This window comes from Antechinus flavipes, chromosome 3 (genome assembly GCF_016432865.1).
Source record: "Antechinus flavipes isolate AdamAnt ecotype Samford, QLD, Australia chromosome 3, AdamAnt_v2, whole genome shotgun sequence".
Lineage (NCBI taxonomy): Eukaryota > Metazoa > Chordata > Mammalia > Dasyuromorphia > Dasyuridae > Antechinus > Antechinus flavipes.
Window position 1 is genome coordinate 234,907,300 of NC_067400.1, and position 25,912 is coordinate 234,933,211.

The following is a 25,912-nucleotide window of genomic DNA, read 5'->3' on the forward strand; positions in this document are numbered from 1 at the left end:
AAAATATTAAGGCTTCAAATTTCAAAGTACTCAATGGATATCAGATATTTATTATCTGATGAAAAGACAAGTAAGCAATTCCATAAAGATCATCTCTTATCTAAGCTCAATATCACTCCCCACCCCACCTCCTCCAATTAAAACGAATCATTTAAAATTGTTATGTATCACAAAATCAGGTAAAGACCAAGAAATCCAGGAAAACATTGACCATTCTTATAATGTTTCCAAAGTTTCAAATATTTCTCTTAATCACTGGGTAGGCAGAAAAATGTTAAAGAATAAACATTAGTCTGGAAATAATAGGAAGGGCACATTTTATGTTGTTTTGAGGATGAAAGGATTCTGTTATGTCTCATTTGACCACCATAAAAAATCACAGACACTAAAGTGGCTCCAGTTTCTACTTGAGTTACTAATATTTGTAGATCATCTTGAAATGCTGCATCATGAGAAAAATGACATAGGGAAGGATTACGTCTACTCAGGTTTCTAAAATTATACTCAGTCAGAGGTCAGACACCTGACATGTCTCCCCAGCCATCTGTGTGGCATTTTCCCTGTAGCTGACGGGGCTTTTAATTCCATTATTGTCAGTCTGAAGGCTATATAAATTATAGGCAAGTATGTAGATAGGTTTTCATGCCAGAAAATTTTTGCGTGCAAATTTATATCACACAAGATTAGCAAGGCCAGGTTTTTTGCTCTGTAAAAAGCTGCAAAAGTTTGGAGTTCTTTTTGCAGACATTCCTTTGCCCTGAGAGTCCTTGAAACTAAAAATTACCGTAGCCAGCATCACAGCAGGCTCTCCTGCTCTCCTTAGGTTTCTCTAAGGTTACTCACTATTCATGAAATTCTTTTTGGTGCTTCCCCACCACATGCAGTAATGACTAGCACTTGAGAGACTGAGTTATAGATTTTCTATGAAATATTTTTTTCACTCTGATTGAGATTCCTTGCCCCTGCTCCCCAAATGTTTCCTGTATACATTTCCCACCAATACACAAGCAATATCAGACAAGTTTGCTTCCACAAAACATTAAGAAAAGTCAATCTTCTGCTAAGATGTTCATATCCTATATTTCAAAGTGAAGTATAAATAACTGTGGGATGATATGTCTGTGGTACTGCCTAAATTCATTAACACATAACAGAGCTGATGGTATCCTTTGTATCTCCTTTTTAAAAAATCTATTTTTACTTAAATTCAAAATGACCAATTTTTAAAAAAAATTTCATGTACACAGCACAATACAAAAAAAGGATTCATCATGAAACCACAAATCTCCATTTCACTGTTTACAAAAGCTACACTGCTTTTCTGTTCTTCTGAGTTTTCTTTTGTTTTCTGATGTACAACACCTCCCTCCCCCTCCCACTCTAGAGAAGGTCACCTTAAGATATAGATATATGTATTAAATAAATGTGTGTATATAAAATCATACTATAAATACTTCTACTTATCATTCTTTCTGTGGAAGTAGATTCAACATTTCAAAAATAGAATTCATTCCCTCAAAACTTACCCTTCTTGGATAACCATTAATTGGGGAATGGTTGAACAAGATATGGTATATGAATGTGATGGAATACTATTGTACTATAAGAAATGATGAGCAGGAAGATTTTAGAAAAACCCAAAAAGAATTACATGAACTGGTGGAGAGTGAAGTGAGCAGAACCAGAACATCACACACTATAGAAACTATGAATGATTTAGCTCTTCTCAGCAATACAATGATCTGAGACAATGCCAAAGGACTCATCATGGAAAATGCCATCCTCATTCAGAAAAAGAACTGATGGAGTCTCAATACAGAGTTAAGCGTATTACTTTCACTTATTTTTTTCATTTTTTTTGGTCTAATTCTTTTCTCACAACTTGACTAATATGAAAATATGCTTTACATGATTGCACATATGTAACATCTCAAATTGCTTACCATTTTAGAGCAGGAGGGGAAAAGGGAGAGAAAAAAAATTGGGACTCAAATTTTTTTAAAAAAACAAAAATTCTCTTTATATGTAATTGAACAAAATAAAATGCTTTTAAGAACAAAAATTCATAATTTTTATTATTATTCTAAACTCTTTGTTCTTCACCCCATAAATTCAATCAGTTTCCAAGTCTTGCTTGCTCTTTGACCTTCATGTCTATCATATCTATCCCATTTTCTCCACTCACACAGTTATCACCTAAGATCAGACCAGGAGCATCTTTGACCCCAGACTACTACATCTAATTTCTCTACCTCAAATTTCTCATTCACATAACTACCAAAATGATTTTCCTTGATTATAAGTCTAAACATGCTAATTTCCTACTCAGAAAACTTCAGCATCTGTTTCCTGTAGGATCAAATATAAACTGTGCTCTTGACCCTTAAAGCCCTTTTTACCCTAGATCAAATTTACATTTTGAACCTTTCTTTATATTTCCTGTCCAAACTAGCCTTAATGCTCCTCAAACTAAGTTATTCATTTCATATTTTATGTCTTTTCACTAGCCATCCCCCATGACTGGAATGCACTCTCTTTCCTTACCTTTGCTTTAGAGGATCCACTATTTTCTTTAAGACCAAATTCAAATGTCTTTTTATGATCCCCCAGCTGCTAATGACCTCCTCCACTGGATTGCTTTATATTTATTTTGTACTGGTAGTCTCTTCACATTATTCTCCTTCTTACATCATCTACATTTCAACCAAACTGTTTATTGGGATTGGGCATGTATACATTATAAGTATATATGTTTAATTAAATAGGTAGATAGATATAGATTATTGATTGTGCATGCCATCATTTTTTTCACATTTATGGACCACCCCAGCTCAGTGTACTTCATATTATTTCACAGATTACTTTCTTAATTCATTCATGAACTACTATATATAATTTATTAAGAGTGTTCACCAAGTTCCAAGAATAATTTTTAGTTGTAATGAGATAAACAGTATGGACAGGTGCAACTAGGTGCTCAGTAGGACTGGTTTAGAGCACCAGCCCTAAAGTCAGGAGACTTGAGTTCAAATCTGGTTTCAGACACTTAACACTTCCTGGCTGTGTGACCCTGGGCAAGTCACTTACTCCCAATTGCTTCAACAACAACAAAAAAAAAAAAATATGGACAATACCATCTAGTCTGTTCTTACAAAAACACCCTCATTTATTGTTCTCAATTCAGTGTTCATTGCTGAAGATTTGGCTACTCCATCTGTCTCACAGAGTCTGGTAACTATCATAAAAATCCAAACATATTTGCCCTTCTATCCAGATAAGAGTATATAATTTCGAGTGTAAATTGCCCATCAATTCTCAGGATCTAAGACAGTGTTGACTCTTTTTAAGTATCTTGGCTCCTACAAATTGGAGGATTTTACCCTTTAAGAATTTATCAATAGAAATAATCAGATTTGAATATAAAAATAATGTAACTCCAAAATGCACAAAATATCTGGGCATATACAAAATTATACTCAATATCTCTTTAGGTGTAGTCACAGAATATTCATTAAAGAAGTAAATATAAATTGGTGAGAAATTCAGTACAAATAACTGTACCATGCCAATATAATAAAAATGATAATTCTACCAAAATTAATTTAAAGATTTAATCCTATATGAAAAAACATAATATTTTACAGAGATATTTTACAGTGCTATACAATATAAACACAAAAATTAATTAAAATTAATTAAAGACAATAAAGGGAATTAATGAAAAGAGTAGTAATTAAGGGAGAATAGCACTTTCAAGCCCCAATTTACAAAACAGTAATCAGAAAAACTATTTGGCATTGGATTAAAAAAAAAGGGGAGAGAAAAATACATCAATGAAACAGACTAGACAAGGAAGGATCAGAAATAATTAAACTCAAATTATCCAATGTTTGATAATATAAACTACCCAAGAAAGAATTCCATATTTGATAAGAAGTACTCAGAAAAAAAAATGAAAAACAGTGTAACAGAAATTAGGTTTAAATCAGTATCTTAAATGACTCATAATAATAAATTCAAAATAGTTATGTGACCTGACTATTAAAGATCATGCCATAATAAAATGATAAGAAAATCTGATCATAATCCCTTTATAGTTATGGCTAGAGATAACAAAACAAAGGATAGAAATAATCATGAAAAATAAAATTGATTATTTCAACTAGGTGAAATTTAAAAGCTTGTGAAAGAATATAATTAATGTAACTAGGATAAGAAGAAAAGCATTCATCTGGGAAAAAATTTTTGCATCAATATTTTGATAAGTTTTTTTTATTGCTTTATTCTACTTCTTAATATCCCTTGATTTTATATATTTTAAAGGTTACTTTAAAACTTTTACTTTTTATTTATTCCAGATTACCACCATTCTGAGAGGTCTAGATTTCTATTAATTAAAACAAAAACAAAAAAAAAAAAACCAATAAGATTCTGATTTCCAAAATAGAGACAAAAAGCTATTCCCCAAGAAATAAATGTTCAAAGGATATGAAAAAGAGTAAGATCCATTGCAAACTACTAATATCTAAATGAAAGAATGTTCCAAAATACCGGTGTCAATTGGTTAATTGATGACTATTTAACCATTTCCCATTTGATGGAGACCTTTGCTGCCATAAATATTTAGGTATATATGAGACATTTCTGTTTCTTATTTATTTTTTTTTGGAGTATATACCTATGTGTATGAAATATTCATGCAATATAAGACTTTGTCAACATTAGTTTTATAAAACTTTTTCCTTGTTGTTAATTCTTTATTTTTTATCTTAACATTTTATTTTCTCCAATTACATGTAAAGACAATTTTAACATTTTTTCCATATTTTGAATTACAAATTCCCTTTTTCTGTCCCCTCTACCCTACTTAAGATGGCAAGCAATTTGATATAGGTTATATAGGAATAGTCATGCAAAATAGATTGCCATGTAAGTCATTCTGTGAAAGAAAATATAGACAAAAAAAAGACAATTAAAGTTCAGAAAAAGTAACTTTGATCTATACTGAGGATCTATCAGTAATTTCTCTGAATATGGACAATACCTTTCATTGTAAATTCTACAGAATTGTCTTGCATCATTATATTGCTGAGAATAGTTGTTATTCATAATAGATTATACAGTTTTGTTTTTACTGCGTACAATGTTTTCCAGGTTCTGCTCATTTCACTTTGCATCAGTTCATGTAAGTCTTTCCATGTTTTTCTGAGAGAATCCTGCTCGTTTCTTAAAACACAATAGTATTCCATCAAAATCATATACAACAACTTGTTCAGCTATTCCCCAATTGATGGACATCTCCTCAATTTCTAATTCTTTGCCACCACTAAAAGAGCTGCTAGAAATACTTTTGTACACATAAATCATTTCCCTTTTCATTTTTTATCTCTTTGGAATACAAACCTAACAGTGGTATCACTTGGTCAAAGGGTATACATGGTTTTATAGCCCTTTAGACAGTTTTAAATTGTTCTCTAGAATGGTTGAATCAGTACACAATTTCACCAATGATAGGTTAGTGTTTTAATTTTCACCATCCCCTCCAACATTTGTCATTCTCTTTTTCAGTCATATAATTCAGTTTATAGGTGTGCATTAGTAGCTCAGAGTTGTTTTAATTTGCATTTCTCTCATCAATTGTGATTTAGACAATATTTTTCATATGACTATAGATAGCTTTGATTACTTTGTCTGAAAATTGGCTTCATATCCTTTGACCATTTATCAACTGAAAAAGGAATTTTATTTCTGTAAATTTGACTGTTTTCTACATTTGAGAAATGAAATCTTTATCAGAAAAACTCAGGATAAAATTTTTTCCATGGTAATGATTGCCAATTATGTATTTTCCACCATCCTTTTTATCCTACTTTCTCTCTTCTTTTACCCTATCCATTCTCAAAATTGTTTTGCTTATGATTTTACTTCCCTCACATTATCCTCCCTTCTATCAACTACCCCACCCCACCCTTCTCTTATGGTCTTTATTTATCCTATTCTATATCTTCCTTTCTCCTTCTCCCTATGCATTCTTCTTCCTCATCCTTCATGTTTTAATTCTTTATTATAAGGCTTTCTGGGTGGGAAATGAAAAAGGTACACATTTAAAATATGATATAAAAATTGTTTTTAGAAATCTAGATACGAATAAACTTTATATATGCAAATGACATTTTACCTACATTAGTAATTTTAAGATTTTCCCAAGATTGGAATGAGGAGGGAAAAGGTTAAGGAAATGTGAGCTCATAGATTGGGGGGAGGGGGGGGGAGGAAGGCACAAATTTTTGGAGGATTCCTTTATTCCTTCATACAACTCTTATTTTAATTCCAATTAAATCAAGGAAACTTAGATAAAGTTAATTTCAGTGGTGCCCATTTGATCTTTCTTGGAGTAATGCTTATATTCAAGATAGACAGCAACATTCTCTGTGGAAAAATTCACACTTAGAAGTAGCATGTAATCTCTTGGATAATTTTCAAGGCAAATGTAATCGCCTATTGCCTTTAAATTTGTCATTACTGGAGTTTTCCCCTTCTCTCCTTTATGCATTCTTATGAAATAATCATAGTTTATCTCTACCGCCTATGTCAGAAATGTATGATAGTAAAGGGAAGCAAAAAATAGATTAAAGCAAAAAGGAATGGGCCATAGAGATGCTTGGGATCATAAAATTAACAATTTTTTCCATATTTTGAATTACAAATTCTCTTCTTCTGTCCCTTCTACCCTACTTTGTGAATCAGCAGTTTGAGAATCTTAGAAAGAACATGTACATGTTCTTTGATGAACATGTGTACATTTATCCAATGACCTATAAAATAATGTTAGTCCAAATTTACTCTTTATTGAGAAGACTTAATTTACGGTTTTTAAATATGTATTAATAATAATAACTCATTTATATGCACTTTCCCACAATAACCTTTTAAAATATGCAGTAAATGTTCTATGTCCATTTTACAAATAAGTAAAGAAAACTTTATAAAGGTCAAAGTGATTTTGCCCAAGAGCTATACAAATTACGTTAGATAGTTCCTTAGGAGACTCAACTTATAAGTAAATGCTAGAGAGGAAGTAGATACAAAGGAGGTCTTCACACTTCATTATCCATTGGAACAGCAGTATGAGGTTAGGTGATTCTTTACCTCAATAGCTACTTAGCATTAATCACTGAATACATGTGACCTCAGACAAACTAAGACCTGTTGAAGATCTTAGCTTAAAATGACCCTTTCATCTAGAGCCATATTCAGTTATCCTGATCCTTATCTGACCACAGGACCCAGATGGCGCTGGAGAGGGAAGCTGAGGCAGGTGACCTTGCACAGCCCTCCCTCACTTAATCCAACTCACTTGCATGTCATGAAAGTGGGGATCCTAGACAGTTTGCAGCGACATAGAGGTACCAGGTAAAAGGTGAAGTTCTAAAGAAAAACTCCTCCCGTTCCATGATTAGTTTGCCATGTATACACACTTACGGAGTCATCTTTTTTAGCTTCGTGTAGAGCATTGATAGCACTATTATGAGCCACAGGACACTTGCACACCAGTTTCTTAATCCACTTAATAGCTGAGTTTATGCCATTCTCACTGGCAAAGACAGATTCACACTGCCACTTGTTCATCACCTGAGCAGCTCTGAGGGAAAAAAATCACAATGGAGGGAGGTCATTCAAGCAGCTATGTGGATCATCCTTTGGATTAGCAAGATATTAAAAAATATAGCACAAATTGCTTTCACCATATTTTACCCCTTTTTGAGGAAGGAAGAAAAGAAGGAAGGAAGGAAGGAAAGAAGAGAAAGGAAAAAGAAAATAACTATAATGTTAGTGACTAATAAAAAAATCCATGTTTAAAGCTTAGCACCATTCTAAGGCACATAATAGCCCCTTAAATAAATGTTTACTAAATAATTGGCTGAAGTCATAAAATAAATAAAATAATTGTCAAAATAAGATAACATTTTAATGACAGGAAAAGATCCATAAAATACTATTAATACTCACAGGAGTAATATTTGTAATAAAAGAAATATGGATATAAACTAAGTGCCCCACGATTAGTGAATGGCTATATTAATTGTATTAAATGAACATAATGGAATAATATAGTGGCATAAATCAATCAATGACTAAACAAATTTTAGAGAAACTTAGCAAGATTTATATGAAGTAATCTAAGATGAAGAAAGCAGAATCAAAAAGAACATTATACACAGTTTATTTCAGTTAAGAACAATGGATAATGTACATGCAGTTGGTAAACTATAAGAATAGAAAATGACATATCATCAGTTGCAATTACCCAATTGTTTGTGCTGAACTGTTTTCTGGGAAGGTATTCATTATGTGGGTGGTTGGGTGTGGAAGGGGAAGGGTATCTGAACATTTGTTTCCACTGTCTGTTTTGTTAAAAACAAAATGTATTAGTATTTTTGAAGACTATATTTTTATTAGTCTTTGAATGATGCAATTTAAAGCAGGAAATTCTAACCATGAGACATTTTAAGACCAGATCCCAAAGCACCACAAGATATATAATTTCAAAGTCTTCCACAAGTTGCATAAAGAGTTAAGAAATATCTGAGAAGTAACTTTCATGTGAGTACAATATTTCAATAATGCTGTAGAAAAGCAAAGGACTTGGAACACAAATGCTGTAATCTTTTGAGTTGGGGCTAGACAATAACAAACCCATAAGGAAAGAAAATGACAATTAACTTGTAGTATTTTACACTCACAATTTTAAATATAATCAACCCAATTTTTCACTTAGAGTAATGTTGGTCATAACTGCTCTTTTGATTCTATTCATTTTACTTTGCATCAATTCAGAAAACTCAAGGTTTCTCTGAAATCTTCATTTCTTCAATTTTTGTGGGGCAATATTATTACATTATATACCTATATCACAAACTGGCTATTTCCCCAATCAGTGGATTTCTAGTTCTTTTATATAATACAAAGTATTGCCATACTTATTTTTGTACATGTAGGTGATTTCCCTCTGTCTTTAACTTCTCTGGATAATATATCTAGTGGAGATACTATTAGGTCAAAAGGTATATATAGTTTAATGGCTGTAGTTTCCAATTGACTTCAAAAGAGTAGGACTAACCCCACAGCTTCACTAAAGGCATATTAGCTCATGCTAATTTTTAAAGAAATTTGTCAGTTAACAAAAGAAAAGTGTGTGTAGCTGGATGTATTAGAAGATTTCAGAGAAGAATTCTTTTTGTTTTTGTTTTGCTTTGTTTTTTAGCATGGAGGAAACTTGACTTTGGATGTATATGAATGGAAAGAAGTTGAAGAAGAGAGAAAAAAGAAGAAATGGCTGAGAAAAGGGAAAGTGAGAAGATTCCTTTAAACTATGAGGTTCTATGACCCTACTTAAGTCCTTAGATAATAGCTCATCACTGGAGGTAACTCTCTTCGAGTAATGCTGATTGCATTACTATCATTCATGAAACTTTTGCCCATGTCTCACCATCAATTTTTCACAGAGGTCCACTCAATATATTGAGGACTTTCTTCTCCATCTCTTGATAGGTGTGGGTCCCAATAGAATATGACAGCTCCATATTTGCTCTCTTTTACTCTTCCTATGTGATCAGCCCACGTTCCTCTTTGGTCATATGTCTTTCTACCTTATACATCCTTCATACTGATTCTTCAGTATAATTTTCCATTAGCTATCTGTTGGTAGACTACTCACTCACCATGCATCTCTCCATTGCCTGTTAGTTGACCCATAGCTTCAGTTCAGTTCAATTTTGCAAGCAGTTATTATTGTTATTATTATTAACTTTGGCCTCTTCACTAAAATGTATGTGTGAATTCTATCTTTCTTCAGATAATTATTAGTGAAAATGGAATCAACTTACCGTATGAGGTTAAATCTGGTCAAATGAGCCACCTGTTCTTCAATGACCATGATGAGAGCATCTTGGCAAAGGCTAAATTCCTCTTCCTTCACAGAACCAAAATCTAGCACTATGGTGATACATTTGTCCAAGATTACACCAAAAATTTGCCGGCTTCCACTGGTCAACCAAGTCATCCTCTCTTTGAAGCATTCCACAGCATCACTTAAATGCTTTAGAAATGGATAGATCGTCTCAGTTTTTGCTATCAGCTTTAAACAAAAGCACAAAAAGATACCATCATCAAGATAAATTCTGGAATCTTGGGGTTGTCTTAATAATCATCTTATTAGACAGCGGTTATTATCCCATTACCTCTATCTATGAAATCATCTAAGTCAAACAATAAATAAGAAAAAATTATATATATACATATGTATATCACTTGAAGAATTACAAAAGTTCACAATAGAGGTAAATCTCATAAGTATTATCATGTCTATCTTACAGATTAGTCAACTGAGTTAAGAAAAATGAAAAGATATACAGTTTAAGAGCTGGGATTTGGGCAAATAATGCACTAGAAAATCTTGTGTAATCCCAAAATGTTTCCATTTTTCATAGCAAATATTTAAAAGTCAACAAAGTATTAAGAGTCTGTAGGAATTGATTTGTCATGTAGAAATCATAGTCACATATTTAAAGTTGAAATGGACCTTTGAAGTCCTATTATCCAGCCCTTTCATCTTACAAATAAGGAAATTGATGCCTTTATTGAGGGATAAAGTTCAGTATTTTTTTTTCCTCCCAATATGGCACTCTTACCAATAATATTTATACCCAAAGGGTTGATGTGGGGAAAATGCTTTTAAAGTCGAAAATGCTATGTAAATGTGAATTGTTATTGTTAATAAATTAATTAAATATTTCTTAATAAAAAAGAGTCTGTAGGAGATAATTAAATCTGGTAAATTCCATTTGCCTAGTCTATCAGTTCTGATTTATGGAAAGAAATGTCAGTCAAGGCTAATAATAATCCATTCTTTCCCAATTTTTCAATTGAAAAATTCTTGAAAAGGTCCTCTGAAGATATAATTCCATCTATAAGGAGAAAGCTAATTTGTTATGTGTACATTTTAACAATGCTTTACAAGGTTTTTTTTAATATGCATAATTACAAAATTATATTTAGTTAAGAATATTTGATCAGTCTCAAGAAATTCAATGAAAAAGAGGAGACATTAATAAAGTAGATTGTGAGATTCTCATACAAAATGATCCCAGATATATTGCATTATTATTTTTTTTTATTACAAATATATTATGTTGCTGGGAAATGGTCTTAAATTCACAAATATTTCTTCCCTGATTTATTTAGTCATGGTGTCATGACTACTCAGCACTCATGATCAAGAGCATCTCAGTCTTTCTCTCCAATCTCCCATGTTTCTGACCAAATTTTCACCATCATAAAGTTTCTTGATTTTTTTTTAACAGTACAATATCACTTGTCCTTCACAGTAGCTATAACTAACTAGGATCAGGAGTTCTTTATTGCCTCTAAGCAATATTTAATTATAAATTTGGAATTTCCAGGGATTCAACTATGAACAGTAACAATTTTTTCTTTCCCCTGAAAAGAAGAAAATGACCCTTTCTTTTTAAGTCAAAACCTATCACAGTCGTACTCCAGTGCATCCTTCTGGGTTGATCTCACATTTCTATGTCTCATTCACTCCTATGTCCTAGCTAAACTGACTTACTTATCATTCCTAGTATATAACATTCTATTTCCCATCTCCATTCCTTTGCCCAGGCTGTCTTCCATACCTAGCATAATGTCTCTTTTTCCTTCATTCTATGAGATCCTTGGCCACTCTCAAGATTCAGCTTAGTACCACCTCTTCTGGAAGACTTTTCCAGCTCCTCAGTTATTAGTGCTGTCTGGACCCCTACCCCTGAAATGACTATGCAGTTATTAATTTGAGTCTATGTTTTATTATCTCATAAAATATAACATTCTTGAGAATAAAGGATATTTTGTTTTTATCTTTTCAAGTCTAGCATATTGTCTTGCCCTAAACTTAACAAATGACTCTTAAAATTTAATTTGATTGAATCATAGCATTTAGAGCTAAAAGGGAACTTAAAAGACATTTAATCCATTCCCTTCTTTTTATAGTTGAAGAAACTGAGGCCTGGCAAGGTAGAACATCTTGCCTAGAGTTACACATGTAATAAATAAGTAGATTTCAAACAACTCTTACATCTACAAATCCAAGACTCTGCACTATAGTATAATGTTGGCAAACATCTATAGATGTTAGCATAAAGACTATTATTGTGGACATAGCTTAGATCAAATACAATCATGCATTAGCTTAGAAAATGAAATTATGTCACATGTCAAGTGCCTACCTTAAAAGATATTTTAATACCTCAATAATTATTTTATTATTTTTTGCTAGGGACAAAGAGAAGCAATATGGTCACTGGAAACTGCAATCATAGACTTAGATTGGGAAGACCCCTCAAAGTTCTTCTAATCCAGGTGCTTTATGTTACAAATAAGGAGACCTTAAGGACTATATAATTTCCAAATCACACAGGTAGTAAGTGGCAAAACAAATTCAAATGCAGCTTCTGTGATTGCACTCCTGGAACTCTCTCTCCATTGTACCTAAGAGTCAAAGGGTATAATGATCTTTGATGGAGCGAGCCATCTGTACTTAGAGAGAGAACTGTGGGGATGGAATGAGGATCACAACATGGTATTTTCACTCTTTTTGTTGTTTGCTTGCATTTTGTTTTCTTTCATTTTTTTTCTTTTTGATCTCATTTTTCTTGTGTAGCATAATTGGGAAAATATGTACAGAAGACTGGCACATGTTTTACATATATATTAGATTACTTGCTGTCTGGGAGGGGGGTGGAGGGAAGGGAGAGAGAAAAATTTACACAAGATTTTGCAAGGGTGAATGTTGAAAATTATCTATGCATATATTTTGAAAATGAAAGTCTTTAATAATAATAATAATAAAATCCATTATTTTCATTTAAAAATCTACTTTGAAAAACCTTAAGAAAAAAGAGTCAAAAGGTTTGAGTTCAAATTCTGACTCTGGTATTTGTTACCTGAGTAACCGTGGACAAATTAAATAAGCCTCAATTTCCTCACCAATAATGAGAGACTTAGGATTCTGAATCAAAATTCAATGATTTTGTTGAGGAAGAAAAGGAAAGCATGTTCTATGCCATGTACTCAATGTAGAAAAAAAAAATCCAGTATTTTCTCTTTTTTTTAATTTATTAAACTATTTTAAAATTTATTAAAATTTAAAATTTATTTTAAAAAATTATTAAAATGTATTAAAATTATTAAAATACAAAATAAGAAAATACAGAATAGAAAAAAGAAACAGAAAAGAAAAAAATTATCATGTGCCCAAGAGAACATCAAAGAGGATTCAAAATATATAACAATAAATTTCCACTTCAAAAAATATACAGAATAATAAAATAAATTATATTCTATAATGTTCATCTTTTCTTTGTTTTCTTGTAGTCTATTCTTTTGTTCTCTGAATATTTTTTAACTTTATTATTTTTCCCTTTTTATTCCCCCAACCTCCTCCAAGCAGGCTATAGTTGAACATAGATATATTTATATATACATAATTATATATATTTATACATATATATTCACATCCATTCAAAGACCTACACCTATATACATGTGTCTATATACACACATACATAGACCTATATGCATACATACCTACATATATTCAGACATATATGCATTTATACACATGTAAACATGCATTTAAAACAATAATTTGGCTAACATATAATGTAGATTTCTCTCTTGATTGAATTTTTAAGTCTGACTTTGTCTAAGATCTAAGATTGCTAACCCTAGTTTTTTTTTCTAGTAAATTCTACTTCTGATCCTTGTTGTAGTGTTTTTATATTTGCTATCCCTGATAACACTTCTTAATTTTGCTCCTTAACTTGCCTTGCTCCTGACGCCAGTACATTTTTTTTAGCTAATTCTATGTTTTAAATCCAGGACCACCCTTATCTCTTCTAAATTACACTAAGAAAATGACAAAATGTAAGCTGATCCATAATAGTAGATTTGTACCTTCCTTGCCTGGAAATCTCATTCTTCACCAATAGGATTTGCCTGCCCTGGCTTTCAGTTCCTATATTCCTGTTTTATAGTCTTTCTCAAGGTATTTGAGTCTTTGCTCAAGTTTTTTACATTTAGTTGCATTTTTATATGTTGTAGTGGATAGGGAGATGATCCTGGAAGTCTAAGACCTAAGTTTAAAAGTGACCTCAGATATTTACTGACTGTATTAACTCCATTTGTCTCAGTTTCATTTTCTGTAAAATAAGCTGGAGAAGGAAAAGTAAAAAAAAAATTTCAGTATCTTTGCCAAGAAAACCCCAAATGGGATAATGAAGAATTGTACAAAACTGATCAAAAAAGCCCCAAAGATATACTTCCTACTCAAAATGCTTTGAGCCTCCCTTGCTGTGGGAATACTGATGAAGTTAGCCACTGAATGAAAGGAAGAATGGTGTTGTATAAAAAGCACAGGATTTAGAATAAACAAAGTATCAATTCTGAATCCTGCCTCAGATACTTTCTAGCTGTATGACCATAGGCAAGTTACTGAAATCTATTTGCTTCAGTTTCCTCGTCTATAAAATGAATTGGAGAAGGAAATGGCAAACCACTTAAGTATCTTTGCCAAAAAAATCAAAATAGGATCACAAAGAGTCAAGCATAACTAAAATGACTAAACAACAATCTGTATGTGATAAATGAAATAAAAATACATTATTAATCAATATATTGAGAAGAAATGTATTAAACTATTCAAAAAATTATTTGATAAAACCTCAGTTTGACTTTTGTACTTGTTCACTTGGATTCTGTCTCAATATCCCATTCCCCACACCTTATCATCTCTTAATGAAAGACAATACATATCGATAAGCTCATTTACCCTGTAAACTGTGCCATCTTCTGCTCTACAGAATTGACGAAATAGACCATTTGCATATCGGGAAGCCACAGTTCTCCCTATTGAAGACACATAATCTGCATTTTTAAGAAAAAATACAAATTGGAGTGAATTATTTTTTCTTCTAATTTTATTTTTTTTGTCATAGTTTAGACAAACTCAATGATGTTAATAATGCCTTATATTCTATCCTAAATAATAATAATAATAATAATACACTTCAAGGGTACATACAAATATAACCATTTTTGACACCTGTAATTTTTCTGTGTATGTGAATATTAAGTATAGCTAATCCTTTGGTTTAGAATTATAGAATTCTCAAGTTAGAGACAATTTAGTCTAATCCTTATATTTTGCAAATGATCAATATCCAGAGTCACTCTGTCCTCCAAAGTCATCATCCACTGGAAGGACAAAAGTCAGGATGACTGCCAATGATCTAGAATGTAGTGGATGACCTTGCCATCTCTGATGTCTGAGCAAGCTTTCAGCACTTCACAGTGCCTGCTTCAGCTACCTTCATGGCTGTTGGAACAACAGCTGTTCTCATCCATCCATTCCTTCAGGAAAAAAATCTTCACATACTTGAGCAGACATGCTGCTAACTTACTAGCAAGTCTGAGGTATGTTGGTTACCCTCAGCCTGGTGTAGCGCATCGGAGAGACAGTTTATCCAGATGTGGCTATTGTGCATGCTACTGTTTCTTAAACAAAACAGGCGGACATCCAAAGTGGTGAGCAGCCTTGAAAAAGCCTCCACAAGTCCTCCAACCATAAGTCATACTTCTCTTGAATGCCCCATACACTCCACTTTTTCTGCCTCATTTCTCATCTAGCATTAATCATTGATTGGGTATTGCTTCAATCAAACTGAAATCTGTTAAAGACCTTAGCTTAAAAAGACCCAAGTCTCCCATTGCATCCTGAACCATCCCCAGTCCTCCTGATCTATACCTGGCCACTGAACCCAGATGGCTCTGGAGGGGAAAGTGAGACAGGTGACCTTGCACAGCCCTCCCTCACTTAAATCCAATTCACTTGCATGTCACAGCATCACCTTTCTGATCTATATGATCCTCTTTGAGAAGGCAGGATAAACAATACCAACTCATTTAAGTCACTTAAACTATGTTGGACTCAATTTTCTCAACTATGTAAGTAGGATAATTATAGCAACTCCTCAGAGTTGTTTTGAAGCTCAAATGAGATAATACTTATTTAAAGGGCTTGGCACATAGTAGGTATTTTATAAATGCTTATTTCCTTCCCCCTAGTGCTTTTTCTTGGCTGATTAAAGCACAAGCTTCAATGGATAATCAGAAATTATATTTAACTTGGAAGAGTTTGGGCCTGGTTTTCAGTATTAAAAAAATTTAATCTCAAATATATATATTATACCTTAGGGAACAACAGCATGGAGGGCTAGACTTGGAGGAAGGAAGACTTGGTTCAAATTCCATCTTACTAGCAGTATGAGCCTGGGCAAGTCACTTAACCATTCTGAGGCACATTTTCCTCATCTGTAAAACGTACCACCAAAAGTGTCAAACATTTATTCTGAGAAGGTTTTTAAAAGAGTTATTTCAAAATTAATATTAAGCTTTAATTCTAATAAAGTCCTCACAGGTCATGTAGACCTATGTAGAGCTCTAAACTGTTTTCTTTTTTTAATATACTTACACATTTCAAGAAAATAAATTCATCAATATTATTGTTCTATAAGAAACAATCAGCAGGATGATTTCAGAGAGGTCTGGAGAGACTTACATGAACTGATGCTGAGTGAAATGAGCAGAACCAAGAAATCATTGTACATAGCAACAAGATTATACAATGATCAATTCTGATGGACATGGCTTTCTTCAACAATAAGATGATTCAGGCCAGTTCCAATGATCTTGTGATGAAGAGAACCATCTACATGCAGAGAGAGAGGACTGTGGGAACTGAGTGTGGGTCACAACATAGCATTCTCACTCTTTTTGTTGCTATTTGCTTACATTTTATTTTCTTTCTCATTTTTTTCCTTTTCGATTTGATTTTTCTTGTGTAGCAAGATAATTGCATAAATATGTATGCCTATATTGGATTTAACATATATATTTTACCATTTTAACATATATTGGATTGCTTGCTATTGAGGGGAGGAGATGGGGAAAAGGGGGAAAACTGGAATACAAGGTTTTGCAAGGGTTAATGTTGAAAAATTATCCATGCATATCTTTTGAAAAATAAAAAGCTTTAATAAAAAAAATTTAATCTATCAAAGGCAGTTTTTTGTTTTGCTTTATTTTTTTCAATTTGAGAACTGTTACAAATATTAAAGGTGGGAAGGTAGGAACTATGCAAAAGTCTTTAAATATACCAAGAATTATGAGTACTTAAAAAAGGAAAAATAAGAGTCTTAGGGCTTTATGGAAATTTTAACTCCCAATTAATTTTATTTTTAAATCCAACTCATTTTTAGTTTAAAAAAAACAGACTCTCCAAGGAGTTTAATAACCCATCAAAGTTTATTTGACTAGTTGGTGGCAGAAGCCATATTAAAATCTAGGTCTCCTAACTCCCAGCCCAGAGCTCTTTCTTACTGCTTCTCCAAACCCTCTTCTGACCTAGGAGCTGTGGAATCACTTTCTCCCTTCTAATTTTTGACATCATATTCCCAGATTTGAGAAAAGACAGAAATGGATCAATGTTTTTTCCCCTTTTTTTCCCTTAATTCTTTGATTCTTTTTAATATTTTGTGGATACAAGTGAAATATTTTGGTTGTCCATTTATTTTCATTTCCCACTCTTTTTCTTCCTTTTAAAATTCTTATAAAAATTATTTAGTTTTTATTTCCATTCATATGAAAAAGTGTTCCAAATCACTATTGATCAGAGAAATGCAAATTAAGACAACTCTGAGATACCACTACACACCTGTCAGATTGGCTAAAATGACAGGAAAAAATGATGAATGTTGGAGGGGATGTGGGAAAATTGGGACACTGAGGCATTGTTGGTGGAGTTGTGAACGAATCCAACCATTCTGGAGAGCAGTCTGGAATTATGCCCCAAAAGTTATCAAACTGTGCATACCCTTTGATCCAGCAGTGTTTCTTCTGGGCTTATATCCCAAAGAAATACTAAAGAAGGGAAAGGGACCTGTATGTGCCAAAATGTTTGTGGCAGCCCTGTTTGTAGTGGCTAGAAACTGGAAATTGAATGGATGCCCATCAATTGGAGAATGACTGGGTAAATTGTGGTATATGAATGTTATGGAATATTATTGTTCTGTAAGAAATGACCAGCAGGATGAATACAGAGAGGACTGGCGAGACTTACATGAATTGATGCTAAGTGAAATGAGCAGAACCAGGAGATCATTATATACTTCAACAACGATACTGTATGAGGATGTATTCTGATGGAAGTGGATCTCTTTGACAAAGAGAAGATCTAACTCAGTTTCAATTGATTAGTGATGGACAGCAGCAGCTACACCCAAAGAAAGAACACTGGGAAATGAATGTAAACTGTTTGCATTTTGGTTTTTCTTCCCAGGTTATTTTTACCTTCTGAATGCAATTCTTCCTGTGCAACAAGAGAACTGTTTGGTTCTGCACACATACATTGTGTCTAGAATATACTGTGACATATTTAACATATATAGGACTGCTTGCCATCTGGGGGAGGGGGTGGAGGGAAGGAGGGGAAAAATTGGAACAGAAGTGAGTGCAAGAGATAATGTTGTAAAAAATTACCCAGGCATGGGTTCTGTCAATAAAAAGTTATAATTATTTTTAAAAATTAGTTTTAATATTCTTTTTGTTTTAAATTTTGAGTCACAAATTTTCTCCATTCCTCTCATCATTTTTCCTCCCACTGAAAAGGCAAGATGATATCAGTTAATTTTATCTGTGAAAGCATGAAAAACATATTTCCATATTGGTCATATCACCAAAAAAAAAGCAAAAAAAAAAAAAAAAAAAAACAAGAGTAAGAAAATTATACTTCAATTTGCATTCAAAGTTCATCAGTTCTCTCTCTAGAGGTAGATAGCATTTTTTCTATCATGAGTCATGTGAATTTGTCTTGGATCATTGTATTGATCAGAGTAGCCAAGTCTTTCACAACTGATCTTCATTACATAATTATTGCTATGCACAGTGAGTGACCCTCTCAGTTCTTCTCACTTCACTTTATATCAGGTCATCATAGGTCTTTCCATGTTTGTTTGCTTTCCTGAAACCACTCTACTCCCTTATGAAGAAATGGATTATCAATTTTTTTCAAGCCAATCATGAATTAAGATGGAAAGGATTCTTTCTAACTATAGTTAGAACAAATTTGAATTTAAAGGAAGATTGGACTCTGCAGATGGGGTATTTAATGGATAAGATATCTTCCAAACTTGAATATTAGCAATGATGAGTTATTAAATCACATATAAAATCCTCTTCTACTAGAAATAAATATAATTAGAATTGTGGCATAGTGGAAATAGGGATAGATCTATTCAAAGGACCCAGGATGAAATCTGACCTCTGGGGGCACCTGGGTGGCATAGTGGATAAATCACCTGCTCTTGAGTCAGGAGATCCCATGTTCAAATCTAACCTAAGTCACTTATTAGCTATATGACCCTAGGCAAGTAACTTAACTCCTAACTGCCTCAAAAAAAAAAAATCACATTTATGTTATTCCCTGTATAACCATGGACAAACCACTAAAGATTTTTTTAGCTTAAGTTTCCTCATTCCTCTCATTAAGCATCTTCATTAGGTTATCTTCCATAATCACTTTTTAAATTTTATAATATCTTTCAAAGCTAAGGTAGTTTTCAACATTCATCCTTGCAAAACCTTTTATTCCAAATTTTTCTCCCTCCCTCCCCACTACTTCCCACTTCCTCTAGCCAGCAAGCAATCCAATATAGATTAAACATGTGCAATTATTCTAAATATATTTCATGCTACACAAGAAAAATCAGATCAAAGGAACGGGGGTTGTAAATGAGAAAGAAAAAACAACAACAAAGGTAAAAATACCATGCTGTGATCCACACTCAGATTCCATAGTCCTCTCTCTGGATACAGATGGCTCTTTCTATCACAAATCTATTGGAATTGCTTTGAATTACCACACTGTTGAAAAGAGTCAAATCCATCCCAATTGGTCATCAAATAATCTTCTTGTTTAATATACACGGTCACTTCTAACTACAATGATACAGAATGTACCTGATCTGGACTGTTTATTTCAAATCCCTGTTTAGGAGTCATCTCCTCTAAAATGTCTTTTTTAACCTCATCTATGCAGATTTCTACCAGACTTAACAGACTTTACCCTTCATCACGCCTGAGATTTCCTCCAACACGAAAATATCAAAACAGAGAATCTTAACCTGGGCTCCATAAATCATCAAGAGTTCATGGATAGGATTCAGGGAATCCATGAACTTGGATAAGAAAAAAAGTTACATCTTTATTTATACTAACCTTTGATTTCTTTTGTATGTTAAGATATTTTGATCTATTGTTTAAAAAGGATCCACAGGCTTCATCAGATTGCTAAAAGGGTATGTGATCCAAAAATGGTTAAGAATTTCTGCTTTAAATATACTAGAAGTAGCTCCTGGGTACACTTGTAGCAAGCAGTAGCTTTGTGGGAGTGGTGACCACTTATTCAATTCAATTGACATTTCTGTACTTACTCTTTCCCAGGACCTGAAATACCCATTTCTGAAAAATGACCTTTCCTGTGTTATCAAATTTTTTTTGGAACAGAGTTAAAAACAAGATACTCCTCTGTAATCTTCAAATCTAAAAAAACTTCCCCGGATTTATGGTATACTATGGTATACTATGATTCAAGAATTCATTCATTCACCAAGTCACCCCTGAGCTTATAACTATATGGTATGAGGAACTGTCTGAGGATATAAGATGAACTGTAAGACACAGCTTGTGTCTTTCAGATGGTCAACCCACAGAGAAGATTTCCTGCTCAATCGAAGAAAAGAGAAAAAATCAGAGTCTCTGAAAAAAGGCTAGTTTTCTAATTACTTCACACCCTCTCAGAAATTTAAAAAAAAAATACTATCACAAGATAAACTCTAATGTATCCTCCACTTCCTAGTTTTGAAATATCATGCAAGACTGGACAAGACCAAGGCTGATTAATTGGTCCTTAGGTCAACATAGACTCACTCAATGCATTTTCCAGTTTTAAGGTCCTTTGACAAGTTCCAGATACTTTCTTATTTTACCTGGTCCTTTTCCTTAACTTGGTCTAAATTTGAGATTGACAAGTTTCAGAATCTGGCAAATTTGGGACCAAGACGATTATAAAACTGAACACAATGATAAGACACCATCAGGCTGAAAGGAAAGGAAGAACTTTGTTTTCTACAAGATTTCTTTAAGGAAAACAATGGTACCATTTAAAGCATGAGAACAAACCCCAATCCATTTAGAATAAAACCAAACTCATTACATTAAACTGTGATAGAAAAAGAGCTAAAGCTAATCATGTCCTAAAATTCTGGGACTATAAGAAATTGGTAGGTTGTTTTTGTCTATTTAAAGGGTTCAACAATATATGGAACAAAAGTTGGCCTACAACATGATAGTTGCTCTGCCAGCCATGAGAGATACTATACCTTCCTGGTGTGGGAATCCAATCTGAGATAAAATCTGCGACAGAGTCAATTTTTTGGTTTTGAGTCCATGAATTCGAAGCCATTCCTTGCATGAAATGAGATTATGCCTTTCCAGGTGTCCCTGATTGTTGTTTGGTGCCACGTTATTTGATGGTGGCCTTTTATAACTGGAAGATGATGATAATAACCTCCCCAACTCTGATTCACTGTTTAGGTCACAGGAAACCACTGTAAAGAATAGACCAAAACACAATTTTAAAATTCATAGCTCATACTTATAGGGCATTTTATTGTATACAGAACAATTAACACATTCTCTCATTTGAACTCCACAGCAGCTCTATGTAGTAGATAGGTAAGATAGTGTCTTATTTTGTGCATGAGGAAACTTGTTTTAGAGAAGCTAATTGACATATCTAAAATCACACAGTTAATTAGTGGAAGAACCCAGACTTGAAACCAGGTGCTCTGTTTCCAACTTTAGTGTTCTTTTTACTAAATTGAGTTATGAAAATCCTCCCTCGTCCATTTTTTTATCCCTTTATCTGTCTCTCACTATGTATCCCTGCTCAACTTGTCAAATATATTTTAAACTTCCAAAAATAGTCACACCTCACACATGGCTAGAGGAGAAAAGTGAGCCCCTAGACAGAATTTTTTTAAATAACAGTAAGAAGAACCTAAAGCCCAGGGCAACATTACCTGCAATTTGTGATTAAAACCCATTAATAGCTAATAATAAAAATGAGTAGGCAAAGGAAAAAGAATCTGACTATAGATAGTAAAAAGATTACCTGAGTTCATAATCAGAGAAAAATAGTGAAGTTAAAAAAAAGAAAAGAAAGAAAAATCCATTCCCACTCCAAAAAGTAATATCACATGGTCACAAATACAAAAATAATTTTTGGAATTTACGTAGGAATTCAAAAAAATCAATTAAGAAAAATCAAGAGAAAATTAGGGGAAAGAATAAAATCAATACAATAAAATTATGAAAAGAAAGTTAATCAATTGGAAAAAGAAGTCCAAAATCTTAAGGAAGAAAATAACTCCTTAAAAACTGGAATTGAACAAAAGGACTCAAATGATATTGTAAGACACCAAGAAATAATAAAACTCAGAAAAATAGAAGAGCATCTGAAACATCTCATTAGAAAAACAAATGATCTAGAAAATAGATCAAGGATTTCACAAATCCTAGCACCTTCTACTCTAAAAGTCCACAGATTTTAGAACATTATATTTTGAAGAGCAGAAGAGCTGTGATTGCATCCAAGAATAACATGTCCAATAAAAGTGAGTATAATGCTAAATGGAAAAAAATGAATATTTGATGAAATGAAAAACTTTCACATATTTATAATAAAAAAAGAACTCAATGGGAAATTCAGTATAAAAGATCCAAAAGAAATATAAGAAAAATATTAAAGATCAATTATAAGAGACTCACTAAGGTCAGACTGCATATATATATATATATATTCTTAAACTGTCATCATTACTAAGGTAGTTTTAAAGAAAGATTGGTACTGAATTGTGTATGATGGAGTGATTTAAAAAACAAAATTGGTTAAGAAAAGGAAAAAGGTATAATTATAAAAAAAAATATGGCATGAGAATCACCTAGTTGGTACTGTAGATAGAGAACCAGCCCTGAAGTCAGGAAGATTCATTTTTTTAGTTCAAATCAGGCCTCAGACACTTAACACTTCCTAACCATGTAACCCTAGGCAAGTCACTTAACTCCAATTGCCTCATCAAAAAAAAAAAAAAAAAAAAAAATATATATATATATATATATATATATATATATATATATATATATATATATATATATCATGAAAGGAAAAACTAATACAGAGAAAGCAGATGAGGGTGAAGGGCTGGTAATGTTGGAACCTTATTCTCCTAAGGGTAGAAAAGAAAATAATGTGTATATCTAGAAGGATGTGGAATCTTCTGAACCCACAAAGGTGAGAACATTGGGAGATAGGGTGTTGGGCCCCTAGATTTGGGATTTGGGAGGGTGGAAGGAGAGGATGGGGAAGAACTTTTGGAGAAGTGTGAAAATTTTGACTAGAAAGGTTAGGGGGAGGCTGGAGGGATTCTTGGAAAGCTGGGTGGTATGGGGAATGCAAGGAATGGGGGTGGAATTGGGACAGGATAAAAAGAGAGGTTTAAAAAAGAAAATAGTAAATAAAAACAGGATGGAGGTAAATTCATAAATAGTACTTATAACTTTGAGTTTGAATGAGATATTTATAGCAGTTCTTTCTGTGGTGATAAAGAAGTAAAAATTGCAGGGATCCCCATATAATGAGGAACAGCTGTACAAGTTGAAGTGTATGGTTGTGATGGAATAATACTATTTTATAAGAAACAATGAGCTCAATGATTTTAGAAAGGCATGGAAAGTCATGTATGAAATGGTGAAGAGTGAAGTGAATAAACCAAAAAAAATTTTGTAACAGCAATTTTGTTTTTAAAATGACTTTGACTAAGTTATTTTAATTATTATAAATACACAAATTAAAGGACAAATGAACAAAGATGCTATCTACATCCATAGAAGTGAATAGATGTATAGAATAGTTTTACACACATGCATATACATATATATACATGTATATGTGTGTGCATGTATATAAAATTATATATTACATATAAATATAAAATTTTATTTTATATATATATATATATATATATATGCCTATTTTTGTCTAAAGATATCCATGGAGGATGGGAAGAAAAAAAAGAAATTTACATGATTACTTTATTATATATTTAAAACGAATAGCAAATTGCATATAATAGATTTGCAGTTTCATGTACAATTATCTTTTTTATTATCCTGTTATGGAAATGCTTATTTTGTTCCATAAATTAAAAATAAGAATTTTTTTTAAAAAAACCACAAATAGAAGGAGAAACATAAAGTACATTATATTGTACTTAATACTTCATTAAGTACTTAAAGCTACATCTCTTTCAATACCTATCCTGGGATAATTTGTAGATATTTTAAAAGACACTCAAATTCTTCCTCAATCAGAAACATATCTAAACTTGCAGGGGTGCAGCTAATATAAAGGGATCCAAGAGGTGGAAGAATAGGGAGGGGTGTGCTGGTAAATGTTTCACAACCGTTCTCCAAAGGAAAAAATGCATGCACAATAAACTTTTAAGTTTAATCTGCATGGTTGATATTTTTTCCAATACTTTTTTAAGACTGATACTATAGGCTAGAAACTGGAAAATGAATGGATGCCCATCAATTGGAGAATGGCTGGGTAAATTGTGATATATGAACTTATGGAATATTATTGTTCTGTAAGAAATGACCAGCAGGATGAATACAGAGAGGCTTGGCGAGACTTACATGAACTGATGCTAAGTGAAATGAGCAGAACCAGGAGATCATTATATACTTCAACAACGATACTGTATGAGGATGTATTCTGATGGAAGTGGATTTCTTTGACAAAGAGACCTAACGGAGTTTCAATTGATAAATGATGGACAACAGCAGCTACACCCAAAGAAAGAACACTGGGAAACGAATGTGAACTATCTGCATTTTTGTTTTTCTTCCCGGGTTATTTTTACCTTCTGAATTCAATTCTCCCTGTGCAACAAGAGAACTGTTCAGTCCTGCAAACATATATTGTATCTAGGATATACTGCAACATATCTAACATATATAAGACTGCTTGCCATCTAGAGGAGGGGGTGGAGGGAGGGAGGGGAAAAATCGGAATAGAAACGAGTGCAAGGGATAATGTTGTAAAAAAAAATTACCCTGGCATGGATTCTGTCAATATAAAGTTATTATTAAATAAAATAAAATAAAATATTAAAAAAAAGACTGATACTATAAAAAAGCTATAATAATAATAATAATAATAATAAAAATACTGATACTTTTCAGGTCTTTTAGTCATGATCCCATTATGAGTTTTCTTGGTAAAGATATTAGAGTGGTTTGCCATTTCCTTCTTCAGTTCTTTTTACAGATGAGGAAACTGAGGCAAACAGGGTTAAGTGACACACAGCTAGCAAGTATCTGAAGTTGGATTTGAACTCAGAATTTTGAGTTCTCCTGACTCCAGGCCAGGTACTCTATCCACTGTGCCACTTAGCTGCCCCATTTAACCGGTCAAAGCATTCTTCCTAAAGTACAGATTTGATCGTGTCACCCAAATTCAGTAAACTCCAGTGGTTCCCTAACAACTGTAGAATCAAATGTAGAACCCTCCATTGGTGTTCAAATCCCTTCTTAACTAGTCCCTTCCTGCTTCTGGTCACTTTATATCTTATACCTCTGCCATATATTCTGTAACTTGGTGATGTAAGTCTCC

General features: G+C 32.8%; 1 protein-coding gene across 3 annotated transcripts in view; it reads right to left on the reverse strand.

The window, feature by feature from the left end:
- Positions 1–25,912, reverse strand: part of VWA3B (von Willebrand factor A domain containing 3B) — a 230,197-nt gene that overhangs the window by 196,058 nt on the left and 8,227 nt on the right. For all 3 annotated transcript variants that reach the window (XM_051984663.1, XM_051984661.1, XM_051984662.1), the window contains exons 3-6: positions 21,555–21,782; positions 14,888–14,982; positions 9,888–10,138; positions 7,483–7,642 (exon numbers count right to left, since the gene is read on the reverse strand). In XM_051984663.1, coding sequence (XP_051840623.1) covers positions 7,483–7,642; positions 9,888–10,138; positions 14,888–14,982; positions 21,555–21,782 — 734 coding nt within the window. The remainder of the gene's footprint in view (positions 1–7,482; positions 7,643–9,887; positions 10,139–14,887; positions 14,983–21,554; positions 21,783–25,912) is intronic.